The sequence below is a fragment of the Pteronotus mesoamericanus genome, unplaced genomic scaffold (genome assembly GCF_021234165.1).
Source record: "Pteronotus mesoamericanus isolate MK-2021 breed Mesoamerican mustached bat unplaced genomic scaffold, CSHL_Meso_final scaffold_125, whole genome shotgun sequence".
NCBI lineage: Eukaryota > Metazoa > Chordata > Mammalia > Chiroptera > Mormoopidae > Pteronotus > Pteronotus mesoamericanus.
In genome coordinates this window covers 8,915,445-8,933,905 of record NW_026555304.1, presented here as the reverse complement: position 1 = coordinate 8,933,905, position 18,461 = coordinate 8,915,445, and the positions used below count along the sequence as shown (strand labels likewise).

Sequence of the window (18,461 nt, the reverse complement as noted above, 5' to 3'; positions counted from 1 at the left end):
CAAGTTCAGTTCTGTATTTTCCTTTTAAGGATTCAATATATCAATTTAAAATAAAACTTCTTAACTAAAAATAGATTTTTCACAATGTAAAAACTGAGAGCCCAGTACAGTGAATCTATGCACTTAAGTTTCCACAGGGACTGTTAATGTGCAGCTCATGTGCGCAATGATGGTGACATTATAATGACAAATTAACAGGATGTACATTTTTTTAAAATTCTGGAGGATCAAATTTCAGTCTGTAAATAGTGGTTATGTTCCAGGAGTGGGATTCTAAGTAGCTTTCACCTCCTTGTTGCATAACGGGTTATTTTTCTCAAACTTCCAAGCCACTAATTCCTTGAGCCCCAAATGTCCTTGGATTCTGGAAGTGCTGCTTAGCTCTTACAGAACTATAGGATGACTTCTTGAAAAGGAATATATTACATTAACTTCAATTAACACTAACATGTAAGCAGAAATTTCTTCTTTGGATAATCCATAGTGCCCAAACTGCCACCTCCTACAATGCCTTAAAAGGTAGAACTCAGAATAAATGAAGCTCACCTTTCTATTTATGTACAATTTAAATCTAACTTACTTTGAAAAAGGATTCCAGGAAGGATGGCTTACCTCGCCCCAATAAAGTTGCACAGTATGTCAGAAACACCAGATAACCTTGAAGTACCTGGAATTATACTGTTTTTACCTCTGGAAGCTGGCTCCACGTATGACATGAAAACCAGAAAGAGCCCAGGCACACTGGGTGTGTATACCGTGGGCTGGCTAGATACTGGACATCAGGTGCAGCCACAGCCCACGGCACCTCATCAGGGGAGCTGGAAGGAAGGACAACTGCTGTGCTGGCACTTCATCCTGAGGTTTACCGAGAGCCCTGCCATGTGCGCTAATCTCACCCTTCTGTCTACTCCATGTTCCCGGGACCCTAACATGCTACTTTCTCAGAACCAGCCTAGCTTCCTCTTCCCTGGGGTTGAATGCCACACTGTTCCTAAACACACTTGTAGAAAAGATTACTCAGTGATTTTTGATGGCAGACAGTAGGATATAAAAAAAATTAAAAAGTTAGGGATAACTTTGGGTAAAATGTAGGTATATTTAAAACAAAGTGTTCCTGATGTAACTTGACAGATTGCCCTGGTATCCAGCTGCCTAAGGAAAAGATAATGCTATTAAAGGTAAATGACTGAAAATCACTTAATAGGAAGGTAGGGTTATAAACATTATAGAATATTTAAATCAGAAAGGAAGATGTGCAAAGTCTGGGTCTTGAATGAGCTCTGAAAAGAGGCAGAAGCAAGGGGGCTCTGGAAGAGGCATGTCAACTAGCCACACAGAGGTACAGGCGTGGCCCAAGCTGATGGACAGAGATGGGCTGGGGAGGGTCTCCTCTTGCCTGCTCACAGCAACTGAGCTGTGATGTAGGGAGAGCAATACAGAGACTAAGTAACTATACAGAACAATGCCTGCAGGATGTCTAGGAGAGTAAAGGCCAGAATAAAACTTGCAAGGTTTTTTGTCCAATACAAAGAAGATGGCAGAAGGGACTCCATGGCAGGAAATACTTAGGGGTAATGAACAACTCATGGAAATAAAAACTAGAAATACATGAGCTTTGAGAACACAAAAACCATTAAAATGAATAAAAAGACCTATAAGTAATGGTCCACTTAAAAATTTTCTAAAATAAAACAGCTAAATACTACCCCAAACAAGAAACTACACAGCTTAGGACTCAAGATAATAAAACAGTAAAATGCTCAGAAAACCCATTTAAAAAGGGGTGCTCATTTGGCTTGTGCTTATGGCCAGGTGCTCCAATCAGAGTTGGCTGCCCCACACCCCCAAAGGCCACCTGCTGTCCTGAATACAAATGAAATATGTATTCTTTACTTACAAATCTAAGAAACTTTTCATCTTACTAGCAGCTTTTAACATCAAAACTGAAGTAGTGAAAATCTTAAAACCTAAACAGCCACCCTACTTCCCCTTTCCTACAGTCCGCAAGCGATTTTACGTTCTAGGTATGCCTAAAAAAGCATAGACATACTTTGTACTCCTAGGGAGCATGATCCCTGATTAATAAGTACGGCAGGACAAACACAATTGTTTCTTTACCATCTTCTTTGTGGATGCCATCCCATGACCTAATCATCTAATGTTCCTCCTCACCCTGCAGATTCTTCTTGTACTTACTAACCTCCAGAGGCCCACCCTAAATATGCTCCCCTCTTAACTCAACCAGCACTGTGAACAGTGAGGTTGAAATGCTGAGAGTGTGACGATCATTCATGGTAATGCGTGTTACAGAGTGCTTTGAATTTATTAGGTAAAGAGTTCACATAACACCAACCCTTTGTGAACAATAATGAAGTAGGTTTGATTTTGGCGCTACAAATATAGTAGGATAAACAGAATAGACAAAAGAAGACTTGACCTTGAAGATGCAAAATCAGATACCTTTTTTTAAAGACTTTACTTAATTTTAGAGAGGGGAAAGGGAGGGAGAAAGAGAGGGAGAGAAACAGATCAACACGCAAGAGACACAGGACTTGGTTGACTCTTGCATGCCCCCAACTGGGGGACTGGTCCACAAAGCCAGGCATGTGGCCTTGACTGGGAATGTCCTGGCCAGCGACCTTTAAGTTCCCAGGCCAGCACTCAATCCACTGAGCTACACCAGCTAGAGCCAAAATATCTTTAAAAGCAGTGTATACAACATACAGTGTTAAAAAGGGCTAATAAAACTCATGAAAAAGTTTCATAAACAACTAACCAATTTTTCAAAAGATGTAGGTTAGCTAATAACTGGGAAAAAAGAAACTAAAAAGCAGATGGGATGCAGACAATCCATATAGGAGCAATGTTCATGGGAAAAAAATTATCACATTCAATTTCCCACCATCTATGTTAAGATGACTGAAATGATGGTTCACACAGAAAATGTGTATAAGGTGAAAACATAAAAGTACTGGAATTTTTAAACTCAAAGCCAGATATTCTTGGAATGACTTTAAAAATCCTATAACTTATCAAGTTACTGAAAAATTATTTTGGATTGCTTCTCTATTATGCCATAAAAACACACAGGTAATATTTAAAATATACATGATAATAATGCATAACAATTAATTGGATCCTAATTTAAAAAACAATTCTACACATGATTTTCAGGGAAAACTGGAAAAATTTAAATACAGACAATATTAAATGACATTAGGGAATTATTTCTAATTTAGTTGATGTAATACTAGTAATATATGTATAAGTTAGAGATCATCCTTATTTTTTAGGTGAAAATTATATAAACAGAAGTTTTCACAGGTGAAGTATTGTGAATCTACAACTTCTAAATAGTTGAGTTAAAAAACAAACATATAAATATAAATACTTTAAGGCAAAATGTTAACCGTTGAACCAAGATGATGTATATATTGGCAGACATTTTCTATTTCAACTTTTTACATATATAATATTTTTCTTAACAAAAATACTAGGAAAAATACATAATGATTTAGTGACCAAACAGAAGAGTTAGTTTTTTAATAATTCTTCAAACAGCTCCTCACTTTTAGCCTCTGACACATGAAGCAAGGCTAGCTCAACTTAGATACAAGCATCTGGTCTGGGATCCTGGGAGCCTCTCAACCCATTACTCAAAAACACTTAAACCTTGTAAGAAACAAGTCTTCATTTTGTCTCAACTTATGATAGTATACTACTTAACAAACCTAAAGAGCACAATACTTCCAAGTTTATCAGATTTAAGACTGTCCTTTTCCAAATCTGCATTTACATAATGGAATCACCAGGAATTTAGCATCAAGACTACAAATTTGTAGCACTTCATAAATGTAAACGGCAAATAAAAAGCTTTTCTCCTTCAAAGACAAAAAAGGGAAAGAAAACAAGTCATTTCTAACAAGAGGAGAAAGGCTGACTGACTTTGGAACGGAAGTTGAAAATCTCCATACCAAGAACTATTAGGAATGAAAAAACACTGTGACATGTTAGTAAGAGGGGATAGAAAGTGGGTTCTGGGTGACAAAGAACAATATAAGAGACCGGAAAGGAATTCCACTTCAATGTTAGGTATCAACAAAGTTCACTCTCAGTTAAAACACAAAAACTCCAATTTGAAACTAATGTACATTCTGGAAGGAAAGTAATTCTGACAGAACTCAGACTTTTACAGGAAAAAAGTGCCTTCAGAAACTATTCCAGGCAACTTCCCCTTCACTACAAGGAAGTGAGAACCAAACTGCTAGTTAGTCTATGTCCCAACTTCCCAATTCCCCACCTAACAAACTGCAACTGTGATTATAACACTAATAGTAGAGAACGCCACAGCCCGTTTATCCAGCACTGGGAACTGGAAAAATCACAGGAAGCCAGTCACGTGTACAACTCCAAGCTTCCTAGTGGCTCATATCAATTCCACTACAGTGCTTACATCAAACCATAAACTTTCCCACTTTACAAAATCAAAGTTAGTGCATCTCCTCAGATATCCATTATTTTCACAAACAGGAAGGGGAGAAAGATAATAAATAATGTTAATAAAACTTTATATGAACAATATAAAATACAAATGAACCATTTCTCTAATGAACTCCTCCATCATTTAAAAAGCATCAAAGCCTTAAACAGACTTTTACAGTTTTAGAAAATGTGTAAGAAAGTTATGAAATTTATCAAACTATGCTAAGACATTGATATATAAGTAACAGATGACTGTATTACTTATTAAAAAATTAATATTTGTAAGAAAGAAAATTAACATATAAAAATTTAAGCTGAAAGAATTCCATCTTCTAGGTACAGAACATAAAGAATTTCTCTAGGGAAATTTTTTGTAGTTTATTTTTTATTGTAGTTTTTTCCCATTACAATTTACCCCCCTTATACCCACTCCTACAATCACCACACTATTTTCTATGTCCATGAATCCTTTATCCTTTTTGCTCTACCCCCCACCCCCTAACCACCTCCTCAGAGCTGTCAGCCTGCTTTCTATGAGTCTGTCTCTATTTTGCTTGTCAGTTCAGTTTGTTCATTCTATAGATTTCATGCATGAGTGAAATCATATGGTATTTGTCTTTCTCTGACTGGTTTATTTCACTTAGCATAATGTTGTTCCAGGTCCATCAGTACTGTCACAAAGGCTAAAATTTTCTTCTTTTTTATAGCCGAGGAGTATTCCATTGTGTAAATGTCCCATATTTGTTTTATCCATTTATCTACTGATGGACACTTGGGCTTAAGGGAATTTTTAAGAATATTTTAATTTCTCTAAAATACAGGCTTTGGAAATAAGGCAGATTGTTCTTTAAGGCAGTACAGATCCTGAAGTTAAGGAAAGCATAACATTGTTAACTCTGTGGTACAGTTCCTTTTACAATAAGGATCGTTATTTATGAAGTATAGCAAAATTAAGAGTTGATGATTACCAATATTAGTAGAAATGAAATGAATTTGTACCTTAAGTGAGGCTAGTGGGTGTTCTGGACCAAGTAAACTCCAGTGAAAGGAAGCCAGGTCTTCATCAGGTAGAATGTGATTTCCTGGAATGCAAACATGGATACTATAAAAGCTATCACCATGAGTGACACAGGGAGACTCATCACTGCATGTTATAATCCGAAGATTACCTTTATTTCTTTGTTTTAGACTTTACAATATGACTTTTTAGGACCACCTCACTTGACAAACCACATAAAACTTCTTCAGAGAAATAGGGAATATTTATCTTATAATATAAAGCAGCATACAGCAAGCAGGCAGACTTCTTGCGGCTGCCTCAAGTACAACATGAATTTGCAGTACACTTCAAACAGTATTTACACTGAGTATATTGTGTCACAACCTAAGCAACTTCCCAGGAAGGGCTAAGGTCAGCCTGAAAATGCCAACTTGATAAAAGTTTTCATTGGTTCATGAGACCCCTGTTCACTGTGAACTAGTTCAATTGCAAGTTTTAAGTGACAACAACTACTACTTGTGACATGGATCGACACCCTCTTCCTGTAACTTCCACCACCACATACAAATAGATGTGACAAAGAACAGACCACAACACCACCAAGCAGTGTCATTTAGCTGTGCACCCTATTGCTAGGGTATGTCACTAATGAGAACTGTACTCAGTGGAGAAGCTACATTTTGGGGAAACATTCTCCCTTCACTGTAGTGCTCAATGCCTGATATATTGACATTTTCAATGTGTAGTAATCGTGATGTAATTTAAAAGCAATAATATCCTAAATAATTCTGTGATTTTTATATCATAATTTAGGCACAACCATACAGAGATAATAGATTAATTAGCTGCTAACAGAAATCAAAACAAGGTGAGATCACTTGCAACATTCCTAATCCTAATATTCTAATACACAAAATCAAGATATAAAAGTATTGAACTGCTATGATGTCAGAGGAGCAGAGCTACGTCATAACTGTATAGTCACAACTCTGCACTGCTTTCCTGTTTATGGACTGCATAGAACTTTACTGTGAAGTATGAAGTATCTGAGATTTGTTTAAGCTTCTATATGAAAAACTATCACCAATTTCAGCCTCAGTAAGAAGTCTGTTATAACATGGGTCAAATACATTTTAGATGAATATTCCACTCAACATTTCTAAAACACAATTTATGTAGATATATTTCCTGCTACAAAAAGGAAAAGAAAAATAACCTTTACCACTTGAAGACACTGAAACTTTTACACAAAAACTAAAATAAAAATACTCATCTAATTAAGAGTTTGCCTATAACCTGCCTAAACTTTTTGAAAAAATTCCAAGCTCTAAATTAATTAGCTTATTCAAAATGTTAGTTTCCCATTTATTATAAAATTTCACAAATCAATTTAGCTAGAAGAGTATGAGTTAGCATTAAGTACCAAGAAATATACTGAACGTTTCCTCTTTTTTTATATATATTTTATTGATTATGCTATTACAGTTGTCCCATTTTTTTCTCCCCTTTATTCCCCTCCACCCTGAACCTGCCCCCCTTAGTTCATGTCCATGGGTTGTACATACAAGTCCTTTGGCTTCTCCATTTCCTATACTATTCTTAACCTCCCCCTGTCTGTTTTGTACCTACTATTTATGCTACTTATTCCCTGTACCTTTTCTCCCCATTCTTCCCCCTCTGATCTCCATTTCTATGATTCTGTTCCTGTTCTAGTTTCCTTAGTTTTTTGTTTTTAGCTTCAGTTGTTGATAGTTGTGAGTGCGTCGTCATTTTACCCTTTATAGTTTTTGATGTTTTTCTTTTTCTTAGATAAGTCCCTTTAACATGTTACATAATAGGTGCTTGGTCATGATGAACTCCTTTAAGTTGACCTTATCTGGGGAGCCCTTTATCTGCCCTTCCATTCTAAATGACAGCTTTGCTGGATAGAGTGATCTTGGATGAAGATCCTTCCCTTTCATGACTTTGAATACTTCTTGCCAGCCCCTTCTTGCCTGCAAGGTTTCTTTTGAGAAATCAGTTGATAAGTCTTACGGGAACTCCATTGTAGGGAACTGCCTCCTTTTCTGTTGCTGCCTTTAAGATTCTCTCCTTATCCGTAATCTTGGGTAATGTAATTATGTTGTGCCTTGGTGTGTGCTTCCTTGGGTCCAACCTCTTTGGGACTTTCTGAGCTTCCTGGATCTCCTGGAAGTCTGTTTCCTTAGCCAGACTGAGGATGTTCTCCTTCATTATTTTTTCAGGTAAGTTTTCAATTTCTTGTTCTTCCTCTTCTCCTTTTGGCACCCCTGTGATTTGGAAGTTGGAACGTTTAAAGTTGTCCCAGAGGTTCCTAAGCCTCTCCTCATTTTTTTTGAATTCTTGTTTCTTCATTCTGCTCTGGTCGAATGTTTATCTCTTCCTTCTGCTCCCAATTGTTGATCTGAGTCCCGGTTTCCTCCCCTTTACTGTTGGTTCCCCGTATATTTTTCTTTATTTCACTTTGCATAGCCTTTACTATTTCCTCCTTTTTGCAACCATATTCAACCAATTTAGTGAGCATCCAGAGTACCAGTGTTTTGAACTGGGCATCTGATAGGTAGGCTATCTCTTCATTGCTTAGTTCTGTTTTTGGAGCTTTGATCTATTCTTTTATTTGGGCCATATTCCTTTGTCTCAGTGCACCTGTTATGTTGGGAGGGGCAGAGCCTTAGGTATCTGCTGGGGCAGGGCAACGGAGGTCACTGCACTGTGATGCTTTGTCTGTGGGGGAGGGGTCCAAGAGGGAACAATGCCACTTGCTCAGCTCTCGGCTGTCTTTCGGTCAGTTCCTCCACTATTCACAAGCAAATTGGGCCCTTCTAGTGCTAATTCCCGAGTGGGTGGGGTTGTGTACTAGGACCCAGTGGGTCTCTCCAAGACTCTCCTGTGAGGCTGAGAGTTTCTCTTGCAGTCGCAACACCCACAGGTTTTTACCTTCAGGGATTTTGAGGCTTCTCCCCTCACCCCCCCCCCCCCGCACTGGAACCCTGGATCACATGGTCTCTCTCGCTCTCCAGCTGTTCCTTGCAGTTTATCCACACGCAAATGTGGGACCGCCCAGTCTACCAGCCGCCACCTTGCCATGTGTCCTCTCTGCCCCCCACCCTTTCCATCTCTACCCCTCCTACAGGTCTGAATAAATGTTTCTTTTTTAGCTTCTTTATTGTCAGACTTCCATACAGTTTGATTTTCTGGCAGTTCTGGTTACTTTTTGTTTTTAAATTTGTTGTCCTTCTTTTGGTTGTGCAAGGTATCTACGTGTGCCTCTCTCTTTGCCGGAAGTCCTCAATGTTTCTTAAATAAAATAAATATCCTTCCATATCTCAAACTAAGGCATTCATATTCTAAAAACATTCAATTTTCTAGTTCATGAAAAGTCAATTAGACCTGACCAGTGTGGATGAGTTGGTTGGCTGTTGTTTCACAAAGCCAAAGGTTGCCAATTCAATTCTCAGTCAGGGCAAATGCCTGGGTCACAGGTTCATTTCCCAGTCAGGCATGTAGAAGAGGCAACCAATCAATGTTTCTCTCTTTTTCTCCCTCCCTTTCCCTCTCTCTAAAAATAAATAAATAAAATCTTAAGAAAAATAAGGTTTTAATATTCCCAAGTCATTCTGCATAACATTTAGGTAAATATGAAACTTTTGCCCAAGAAGATGGATAGATATCAGCCAACTTAAAGACACATATTTGAGATTAGATCTAAATAAACAAAGACAAGTTATGAAATCAGAATTCTGTTGATTGGTAGTTATATAATTTGAAATACTATCACCAAATAAACTGAAAAATTGTGGCTTGCTTACAATAAATTCTAATTGTGTATAACTGTTTTTGGAATATTTATAAAAATCTGTTAACTAGAAAACTTCTAAAAGTAATCCACGATATATATACTCTCTTAATACAACCAGATTGGGGCCTCTAAACTCCACAGAATACAGACTGAGAGAGTACAATGTGATTTCACTATCTTGAGCCCAATATTTTTCAAAAAGGGTTTGTGTGTTATAAACAGCATTCAATCCCATCACCGCAGTTCATGGGTTTTAATCACAGGAGGGCCTCATTCAAAACATGTTTATTTCTATCATGGACACAATTCTTATAAACTCATAGCAAACTAGAGCTGGATATTCAAGTAGCTACAGATATGTAGACATAGGAGCTGACAGAAGAGAAAAGAAAGAAATTATAAAATGGCAGGTACACATAAAGTGGCAGGTGGCTGTACAAATTACTGTGAAGTCATTTATAGGCAAAAAAATTAAACACAGTGTATAAAACCGTAGTTAAAATAAGGTTTCATTCTTTCTAGGTATTCAACATAAGAAATTCCTCAAAGGGAATTTTTAAAGACATTTCTATATTTACTTAGAATGTAGGCACGTAAACAAGATAAGAGTTTATTTTTGTTATTTTTTTTTTAAAGTAGTAAGTATCCTAAAATGAGGGGGTAAAGCCAACAGTACCAACTCCACAGCATATTTTCTTCTATAACAAATATAATTTATGCCAAAGGTTTAAATGTCTAATTTTCATAGTGGGACTGTGTACCATGTGTGATTTTTAAAAAATGTTATTGTCCCCAAACTTTATTTATTCACAAAATTAGTTTTTTGGCCCAGAGAGCAAAACACATAAATGAACATGTTAAACAAAAGAAGTGTATTATCAGCGACACCACAAATAATACTAAGAAGTGAATTTTGAGGAAGAGCCCTTCCCTGTTTCTTTTAAATTTAAGATAGACTTCAAAACATCCCAGCCCTAAAATATCTGTAAGTTCTTTGTATAGAACTCGTTTACGACTTGAGATAGTCTTCACATTGCCCACCTACCTAACAGAGCGGCAAAGATAGGGAAGCGGTTTGGGTTCAGGTCCAGCTGCTTGGCCACCTCATGCATCAGGTACTGGCTTGTGGTGAGACTTTTCCCATTCCGGCTCAGTTTTAGGGCATGGGCACTGAAATAGTAGGGGATGTTGCACAGTGCATAATCAGAGTCGTATGCAACCAAGCCATGAAAGCCGTTTTCTCTGCAGAAACCAATCACTTCCTGATGATGGTCCTCGATGCTCTGTGCAACCTGTGCAAGTGAAAAGGACACTTGGTCAGAGGCTGGGCACCACAGCAGCACACATGCTCAATGTATAGACACGTCTGTACAGAATCCACAAATCCCATATATGGGAAATACCTAAGAGAGCCAAATGGCCCAAAGTGCCATAAAAGTGTGCAGCACACTGCTCAAACAATAAATCATGTCCTGGTCAGTAACATATGATCCCCTACACATTGCCAAGTAACTTTTGGTTTCTTGTCAGGTTCAAAGATCACCTTGCTTAAAAATGTACACTGCCAAGCCCCAACAAAACCCAGAATGTTGAAGGAAAAAAGTGTGTTGGAACAAAAGAGACAGAACAGGAAAATAAAGAAGTATAAAGGAAGGTGACAGAGAGGAGCCAGCCACCCTCAGTGAAACCAGAATAATTTCTTCAGAGTAGATCAAATGGGTCGAATAGGCAAAATAATCAGAAGGATTAAAAAAAAAAAGCCAAGTATATTCATCTACTAATTGTATACCCTGAAGCACTGAGCATATGGGGATAATAATAGGAATACATTTACCCGAAAATAATTGCCACATGCTTATTCTATGCAACCAAGCCTGGTGGTGCAGCATCAGGCTCAGGACCACCATGGGGAATAAATCTAAATTTATGCTTTTTTAGTGATGAAAACTATAGCCAAAGCCTCTTTATTTTACTGACTCTTCCACTGCAAAAAGTCACTCCATCTACTACCTCAAGTAGAAGGTGCCCAAAACCTCTCCGTTCTTAACCATATACTGAAAGGCGCTGAAAAACATTTTCCTAAATGGTGGTGGGAAAATGGAGACAAATGTACTTGAACAACAATAAAAAGAAAAAAAGAAAAACATTTTCCTAAAATATATAAAGTTAAAGACAATGAATTTCTCTCCTGCTGCTTCCCAAACTCATTCACCAAACTCATTAAAATCTGCAGTGTTTTTTGTTTGTTTCTACAATAAATAAGGTATTTTAGAAAACATAATTTTAAACTAAATCAGGTGATTCAGCTCCTATGGAAAATTTACTCTCTATAGAGCCCTAAAGGTGAAAATCATGCACCCATAAGTGTAAATTTTTACAACTACAATGTCCAATGTATGTCTATATGGAATTAAAATTAAATTACATTAGAAATTAAGTTTGCATTTTTAATGGTCACCTACTATATATCACTGTGGAATTATTCTAATTTCTTACTGATTCTCACAGAAGAAGGAGTCACCAAATTTTGCTGGAAAGTTAGTTAAAATGAAATCTCATTTAGGGGCAAAGCAAACCTTTTAAAGATGCATATTTAAAGGAAACACAATTTTCTGCATTCCTGAGGTAAAAGTTTTTGAAAGAAAAAACGTACAGTCATCTAATGTTCTATTTCTCAGAACAGGAGAATCTTGTTTCATTGTCTCTTAATCTAAAAACACTATACATTCACTAAAATAGAAGAGTATGGTTAAAAAAAATTCTAAAATTAGGCCATCTTCATCGTCTCATACTCTAAAAAAGTTAACCTTCAAGTCCAAGCTCTCTACCTCAAATCATTTATTACACAGAACTTTATATTTTTAACATCTTAAAGCATTTTAAAATAACCAGTAATTCCTGGATGTTTTGCCGACATCTTTAATAGTAAGTCTGCAGTCTCTACGAGTCCCTGAAATGAGAGGGTGTGAGTTACCACACCCTTGTTTCCCACCTCTCCAAGGAGTTCTGGAAAAGAGCATGGCTGCCTGCTCCACAGATAAAACAGCTTGCAGAGATGTGGTAGAATTAAATGCATGAGTTGAATACTGCATACTCAATATTTATATTTTGTGAGAGTTGACTAACCCATTCTTCCTGGAAACCGAGGCTGTAAGTAGTTCAGAGCCTGGCCCTGCCTACCACCAGGAGAGAAGCCCGGAGATGACGTGGCTTATATTCCCTGAGAGCCCATTCACTGCCAGTCACTGGGCAGCGTGTGTTATGGCATTATTACCACATCATCCTCACAACCACCTGGAGGTGACGGAAGGGGTCAGTCCTTCCGGGACTGTCCAGATGGGTGTTCAATCAGGGGAAGAGCCAGGTACAAGGCCTGGAGGTGAGTGTGGTATGCGTGCAGCCCCACCCCACTGACTCTGGAGAAAGCAGCAGGTGATAGAGGCAGAGTAGGCAGTTTATCAGTCTACTCTGGCATGGTTTCAAGAAAGGCTGCTGGGTTGTAAAACAATAAGCAATGTAGTTGCAGAGTTGTAAAATGGTTGTGCTCTCTGACCCAGTAATCTTACTCCAGGAAATAGAGCCTAAGAAACCAACACTCCCAATAAAAGAAGATTGGAAATATAAAAAGGGTCAGGATAGACTCCTATGGGGGAAAAAAAGGTAACATTAAGGAACTGGGTAAATACAGAAGCTACATGGTGTTGTGGAGAAACTTTGGAAAAGCTTATGACAAAATACTAAATAAAACCATTTCAGAATACAATATCCTGTACATAGAAACAACCATGTAAAATTGTGGAAAAAGGCTGGAAGGGAAAAAGCAAAAATGACCATAGTTGTATTAGGATGGTCCAATTATGCTTATAACAGACTTCTTTAAAAGAAAAAAACTGAATAAAAAGCTGAAGCAGCACTAGTATAAGCCACGCCCATACTGGCCACCTCTGTGCCACCAAAGTGGGGACAAACGTTCCTCCTTTCACATGTCTCTCTCATGCCAGACAACAAGGTAAGAAGCATACTCATCTGTGTGTCAAGGGTCTAGCTTGGTGCCTGGCACCCAGTAAACACCAAAAGAATGAAAAACATTGGCAGTCCCATTTTGTGGGCCTCCTAAGAGTCTTTAAACTACCTATAAAGATTAGTTAAGATATACTCTGTTCAGCAGAAACCAACACCCAGTAGAGACTTTTAGAGTTTTAATCTGCCTCTAGAGAGTGGAATGTGTAGCATTCTACAATCACCTCTTCCCCAAATACAATTCCATGTTCATTCAGAACATTTGGTTTCAGACTGGCATTCAAAAATTGAGTGAACTGTTAATAATTCACTACAATACTAACTTGCAAATGATTAACAATCCCTTAAATCCTCCCCCAAAACTTACTGAACATTAAACAAATGCTTGCCTCCTAGAATTAACCTCCTAAAACCAAAAAAAAAATAAAGAAACCACACCCATAAGCACAGACATAAATTAAAGGAAAGTGAGGCAATGTGTGTCCTGGTCTTGTTCACCTTTCCTATCTCACGCACCCAAAGTGACAGCGATGGGTAGGAGAACCAAAATGTCTAGCTTCCAACTATGGCTTGATGGCCAATCTGCCCAGCTAAGAATATGAAATTAGTGGATCTTTTAGGTTCCTTCAACTTCTAAAATTCTGATATTCTTCCCCAACTTAAAAACCCTTGTGCCTTTACGTAAAGAAAGGCAACATGGCATTAAAAACCTAAGGTGACAGAAATGTGATCCTTCTGAACAGGCAAGTAATGGAAGTGGGGTGTGGTAGTACTCACTTAGAAAAGAAACAGAAAACCACAAAAACCCTGAAAAAGTTAAGAGCTAACTGCCTGGGTGGTGAACACAACATGACTCTATGTTATCTCTCCAAACTCAAATGACTGTACATCTCATAGGGGGGGATGAACTTTAATGTAGTCAGATGTTTAAAATATCTGCTAGGATGTCAGGGTTACCAAGACAGAATGCAGACTGACAAATGTATCAAATTGTATTGTAGAATTTATGAAATAAGCCTACTGAATAGAGTAGAGGGCACCCCTCAAGGTAACCTAGGAAAACAAGTTTTTAGTGGAAGCTGTGAGGCCCTAGGATACAGATTGACACACAGACACTAAATGCTTCTTGGTAATCTGTCTCCTGGGGTTGCAGGTCAGCAATGCTGAAACCACTTACATGTGTAAGATTGGAATAAATGGATGGTAGGTAAGCTGATGCCTCCCTGTCAGAGAATGGGATTAGAAATGTGCAAAGGGAAGAGGCCAGCATGACCCTGTGGTGTTGTGTTAACCACAGAGACATCTATAAGGATATAAGGACTGGTGTGTGGGTGACAACAGAGACAGGCAGGCACAAAAATCATACAGTTAAGTGTGTACCTATGGGTTAATGTACACATGTATATCTCTCTGCTGTTAGCTGAGCCCTGAGAAGTAGCAACACCCAGAAATGAGACCACCCGAACCCAGGTCTGGTCCATTAAAAGGGACAACCCTTGAGAAAAATGGGTGATGCTGGGACAGGGAAATCCCAGGTGAGCCTGGAGTGCCTTTTAGTGCCAGAAAGAAAGTGCTCATAAACAAAGGAGGGGTACGTCAGAGGGACACAGGAGCCCACCCGAAAGACACCCAATGACCAAAGCTGCAACAGTATGTGCAACACAATGACACTGTAACATGTATTGGGTTATAACCTGAAGTACAAAATGAATACAAAATTCCATAGTGATATCTATAAATGATGAAATAAAGGGGAAAGACACAAATCTTCCCTAAAGAATTCAAATAATAATTTAAATCCCTCTGCTACCTTTGAATGTGAGCTGCACTGACTAACAACTTACATGAACCAAACCAGCAAAGGAGACAACAGTCATATCACAGAGCAGAGCCTGGCAGATACCACCTTCACGAAGTGACCAGGGTCATGATCAACTAAGTCCTGCAGACAACATGCACCCTGTGGTACAGTGTGATGAGAAAGGCACTGCATCTCTGCCTTTCACAAGAAATCATCAGACAGCCAAAATCCAAGGCCTGCCTACAAAATATCTGACCAGTCTTCCAAAGTGTCAAGAGAAACAGGGGCTGAGCTGTTTCAGACCAGATCGGACCAACGAGACGAGTCTGCTTTAGGCGACAGGGTACACAGGATTGGGTCCTGGAGCCAAAAAAGACACAGGTGAAAAACAGATGAAATCTGAATGAAGTACATAATGCAGTGAAACATTCTGCACCAATGCTCATTTCTCAGTTTTGATAATTATACCAGCTCCTAGGAAATTAACATGCATGGAAGCTGAGTGAAGGATATTTGAGAACTCTCTGAACCGTCTTTGCAACTTTTCTGTAAACCAAGAATTATTCCAAAAAGTTTATTTTAAATGAAAAATTTTGCCCTGACTGGTGTGGCTCAGTAGGTTGGGTGTCATCCCCCAAACTGAAAGGTTCCCAGTTCAATTCCCAGTCAGAGCACATGCCTGGGCTGTGGGCCTGGGTTGGGGGTGTGCGAGAGGCAAACCAATCTATGCTTCTCTCTTGCATCCATGTTTCTCCCCCTCCCTCTAAACATAATAAAATCTTTTTAAAAAAGAAAAAAAGAAGAATTTCAACAGTCTACAGGACACCAGTTCAAAGACTTTTCATCTACTTTACCAGGTGAGTAAACAGTGTCTCCAAGAGCCTGTAAGAAAAAACACAACTCTCCGAGGACAACTGGACTAAGGGAAGTAGAAGGTCTTCCACAGATGGGACTGGGTTAACTACAAACCTGTGAGTAGTGAGTGAGTGAGTGAGTGAAGTCCAACAACAAAGAATAAAAGAGCCTGATAAATAATTCAGTGCAAAGGATTAGACAGGGTAAAAAGGAAGATCGCTGCAGTTTGGGTGGGTATAGGAAAAAGGTCTGCATTGTATCCAAATATAACTTGAGAGGCAGTTATTTAATTAAAAATAAAAATTAAACACAGAGGTTAAGTTTTGGTTAGCAGGGTCTGATGGGCATCCGCTGTTTTTTCCTTCAAGTATGTCTTTTCTTCTGGTCTGAATGCCTTTACTCCCATTTCCCATCTTGTCTAATCTATGATCTCACCTGTGTTGTTTCGCCAGTCCCCTGGTCTTCCATCTCCTGGCTTACACTGGGCACAATATAATGAAATTGGTTTGTCTAGTTTTTAAATCTAATTTTAGAAGTGAGCAAAACTATTAGATACACTGTTGGGAAAATTATTTCAATTTGAACTCTCAAAATGTATAAAGCAAACTAAAAAATTAAGCCCAAAACTTACCTATTTACAGCCAACAGAGGGGACAAACCTCCCACCGCCCCCGCCCTGCCGCCCAGAGTGAACTAAACTTGGAATCATGCATGGCCTCCTTACAGAAAATGCCATGCTAGTAACCAGAGACCACTCATCACTTTAAAGGTAGAAGATCATGATTTATTTTTGCTGGGACTGCCATCATACCATATCAAAATACAGCTTCGGATCAAGGAGGTAAAATCCTAGAGGTCCTACATGCAGAGCACAGAGCACACTGCTCTTGCAACGTGCTGCAGGAGCTACTACCAGACACCATGGAACCACCAAACACTTTGACTCCTCTCTCCACCCATGTGTCCACGAGAAATATGGTGGACGCAGGCAGCATTGAAGAGCTTCAGCAGCTGGCAAAATGCCCTATTTTTGGTCTCAATGAAGTATTTTGTACTTAGATGGGGAAAATTTTACTCTACCATATATTTACCAAAAACTCCTAGGTAAATTTTTATCTCAATTTTTTTAAAGTTTCATCATTAAAAGGCATATATATGAAAACATTTATTTTTACAAGAAATAATGACTAAAAAATTCCCAAGCTTACTTTGCAAGTATAATTGTTTATTAATGCTGAAAGCAGCTATGGGACAGTCCCATAAGAATGAAAAGGTAACACAGTTACTTACTCCTAATCTCCAGTGAAGAAGCACTTGCACAGTGAGGTTTTGTCTCTGGCACCAGGTGAGTGAACTCCACTGCCTACTTTAATACTTTGTCTTTCTGTACTTCCATTTCTTCATCTGCAAAGATAATAGTACTCCCCTACCTCATAGGGCAGCTGTGATTAAATGAATTACTATGAAAACAGCTCGGAATCATTCATAAATAAGAAGCGCTTGATAAATGTATGCTTTTATTTATTAAGGAAGCTATGTAAAAAAGGATCTGCTTCTTCATACCTTTGATACAGGATCTGAAACACTATGAGTTGTCATATACAGAGTTTTCTGACAAAGGAAAAAAATACTATACATGGTTTTTCTTTAGAATAATTTTATAGCAGCTCAAGGAATACTTGGATACATCCTCTAGCCAGCTACCAGATTTAAATGATGTAAGTCAATCTGAACATAAGAGAATGAGTTGATCTAAATATTTTGTTTGTTTGTTTGTTTTTTAAAATCAGGCTTTCACCTTTATCCAGCACAACTGTGGTCACTAGGTATAGGTGGGTAAAGCTTAGGCTACTTACTACTCGACTCCAGCAGATGAATGAGAATATAAAAGTCAACTCTAATTTGGTGAAAGACGTTTATTGTTGATATTTACTTTCAAAAGGCCATTTAAATGTTACAATCTATATTAGCTATGTCTCTAAAAGAGAATCTCTCCCTAGGAAATCTGAAATCAAGCTGAATAAGCTTCCTACCTTACATAGCTCTTGTTAGTAAGAACTGGTTGCAGGGTTCTTAAAAGCAAGGAAAAATAATTTAAAATAAGGAAGTGACAAAGGAAAAGACCCTCAGCTTCATTAATCATAAAGTAAATGTAAATCAAAACCACAACGAGATACCATCTATTATCTATTAGAATAGCTACTATAAAGAAAAAAAAAGGCCAAAAAACGGAAGTATGTGTTGATGCAGATGTGAAGTGGGAACCACCACACATTGCTCGTGGGAATGTAAATGCTGTAGCTGCTATGGAAAACAGTATGGTACTTTCTCAAAAAATTAAACATAGAATTAATATATGACAGCAATTACATCTCTGGGTATATATCCAAAAGAATTGAAAGCAGGAACTCAAACAGATATATGCACACCCATTTTCAAAGCAACATTATTCATAGTAGCCAAAAGGTGAAAGCAATGAAGACTCA

At 38.1% G+C, this 18,461-nt stretch overlaps 1 protein-coding gene across 2 annotated transcripts in view; it reads right to left on the bottom strand.

The window, feature by feature from the left end:
* Window positions 1-18,461, bottom strand: part of FAM120A (family with sequence similarity 120 member A) — a 125,002-nt gene that overhangs the window by 93,109 nt on the left and 13,432 nt on the right. For both annotated transcript variants that reach the window (XM_054588076.1, XM_054588077.1), the window contains exons 2-3: window positions 10,345-10,591; window positions 5,482-5,564 (exon numbers count right to left, since the gene is read on the bottom strand). In XM_054588076.1, the coding sequence (XP_054444051.1) occupies window positions 5,482-5,564; window positions 10,345-10,591 (330 nt within the window). The remainder of the gene's footprint in view (window positions 1-5,481; window positions 5,565-10,344; window positions 10,592-18,461) is intronic.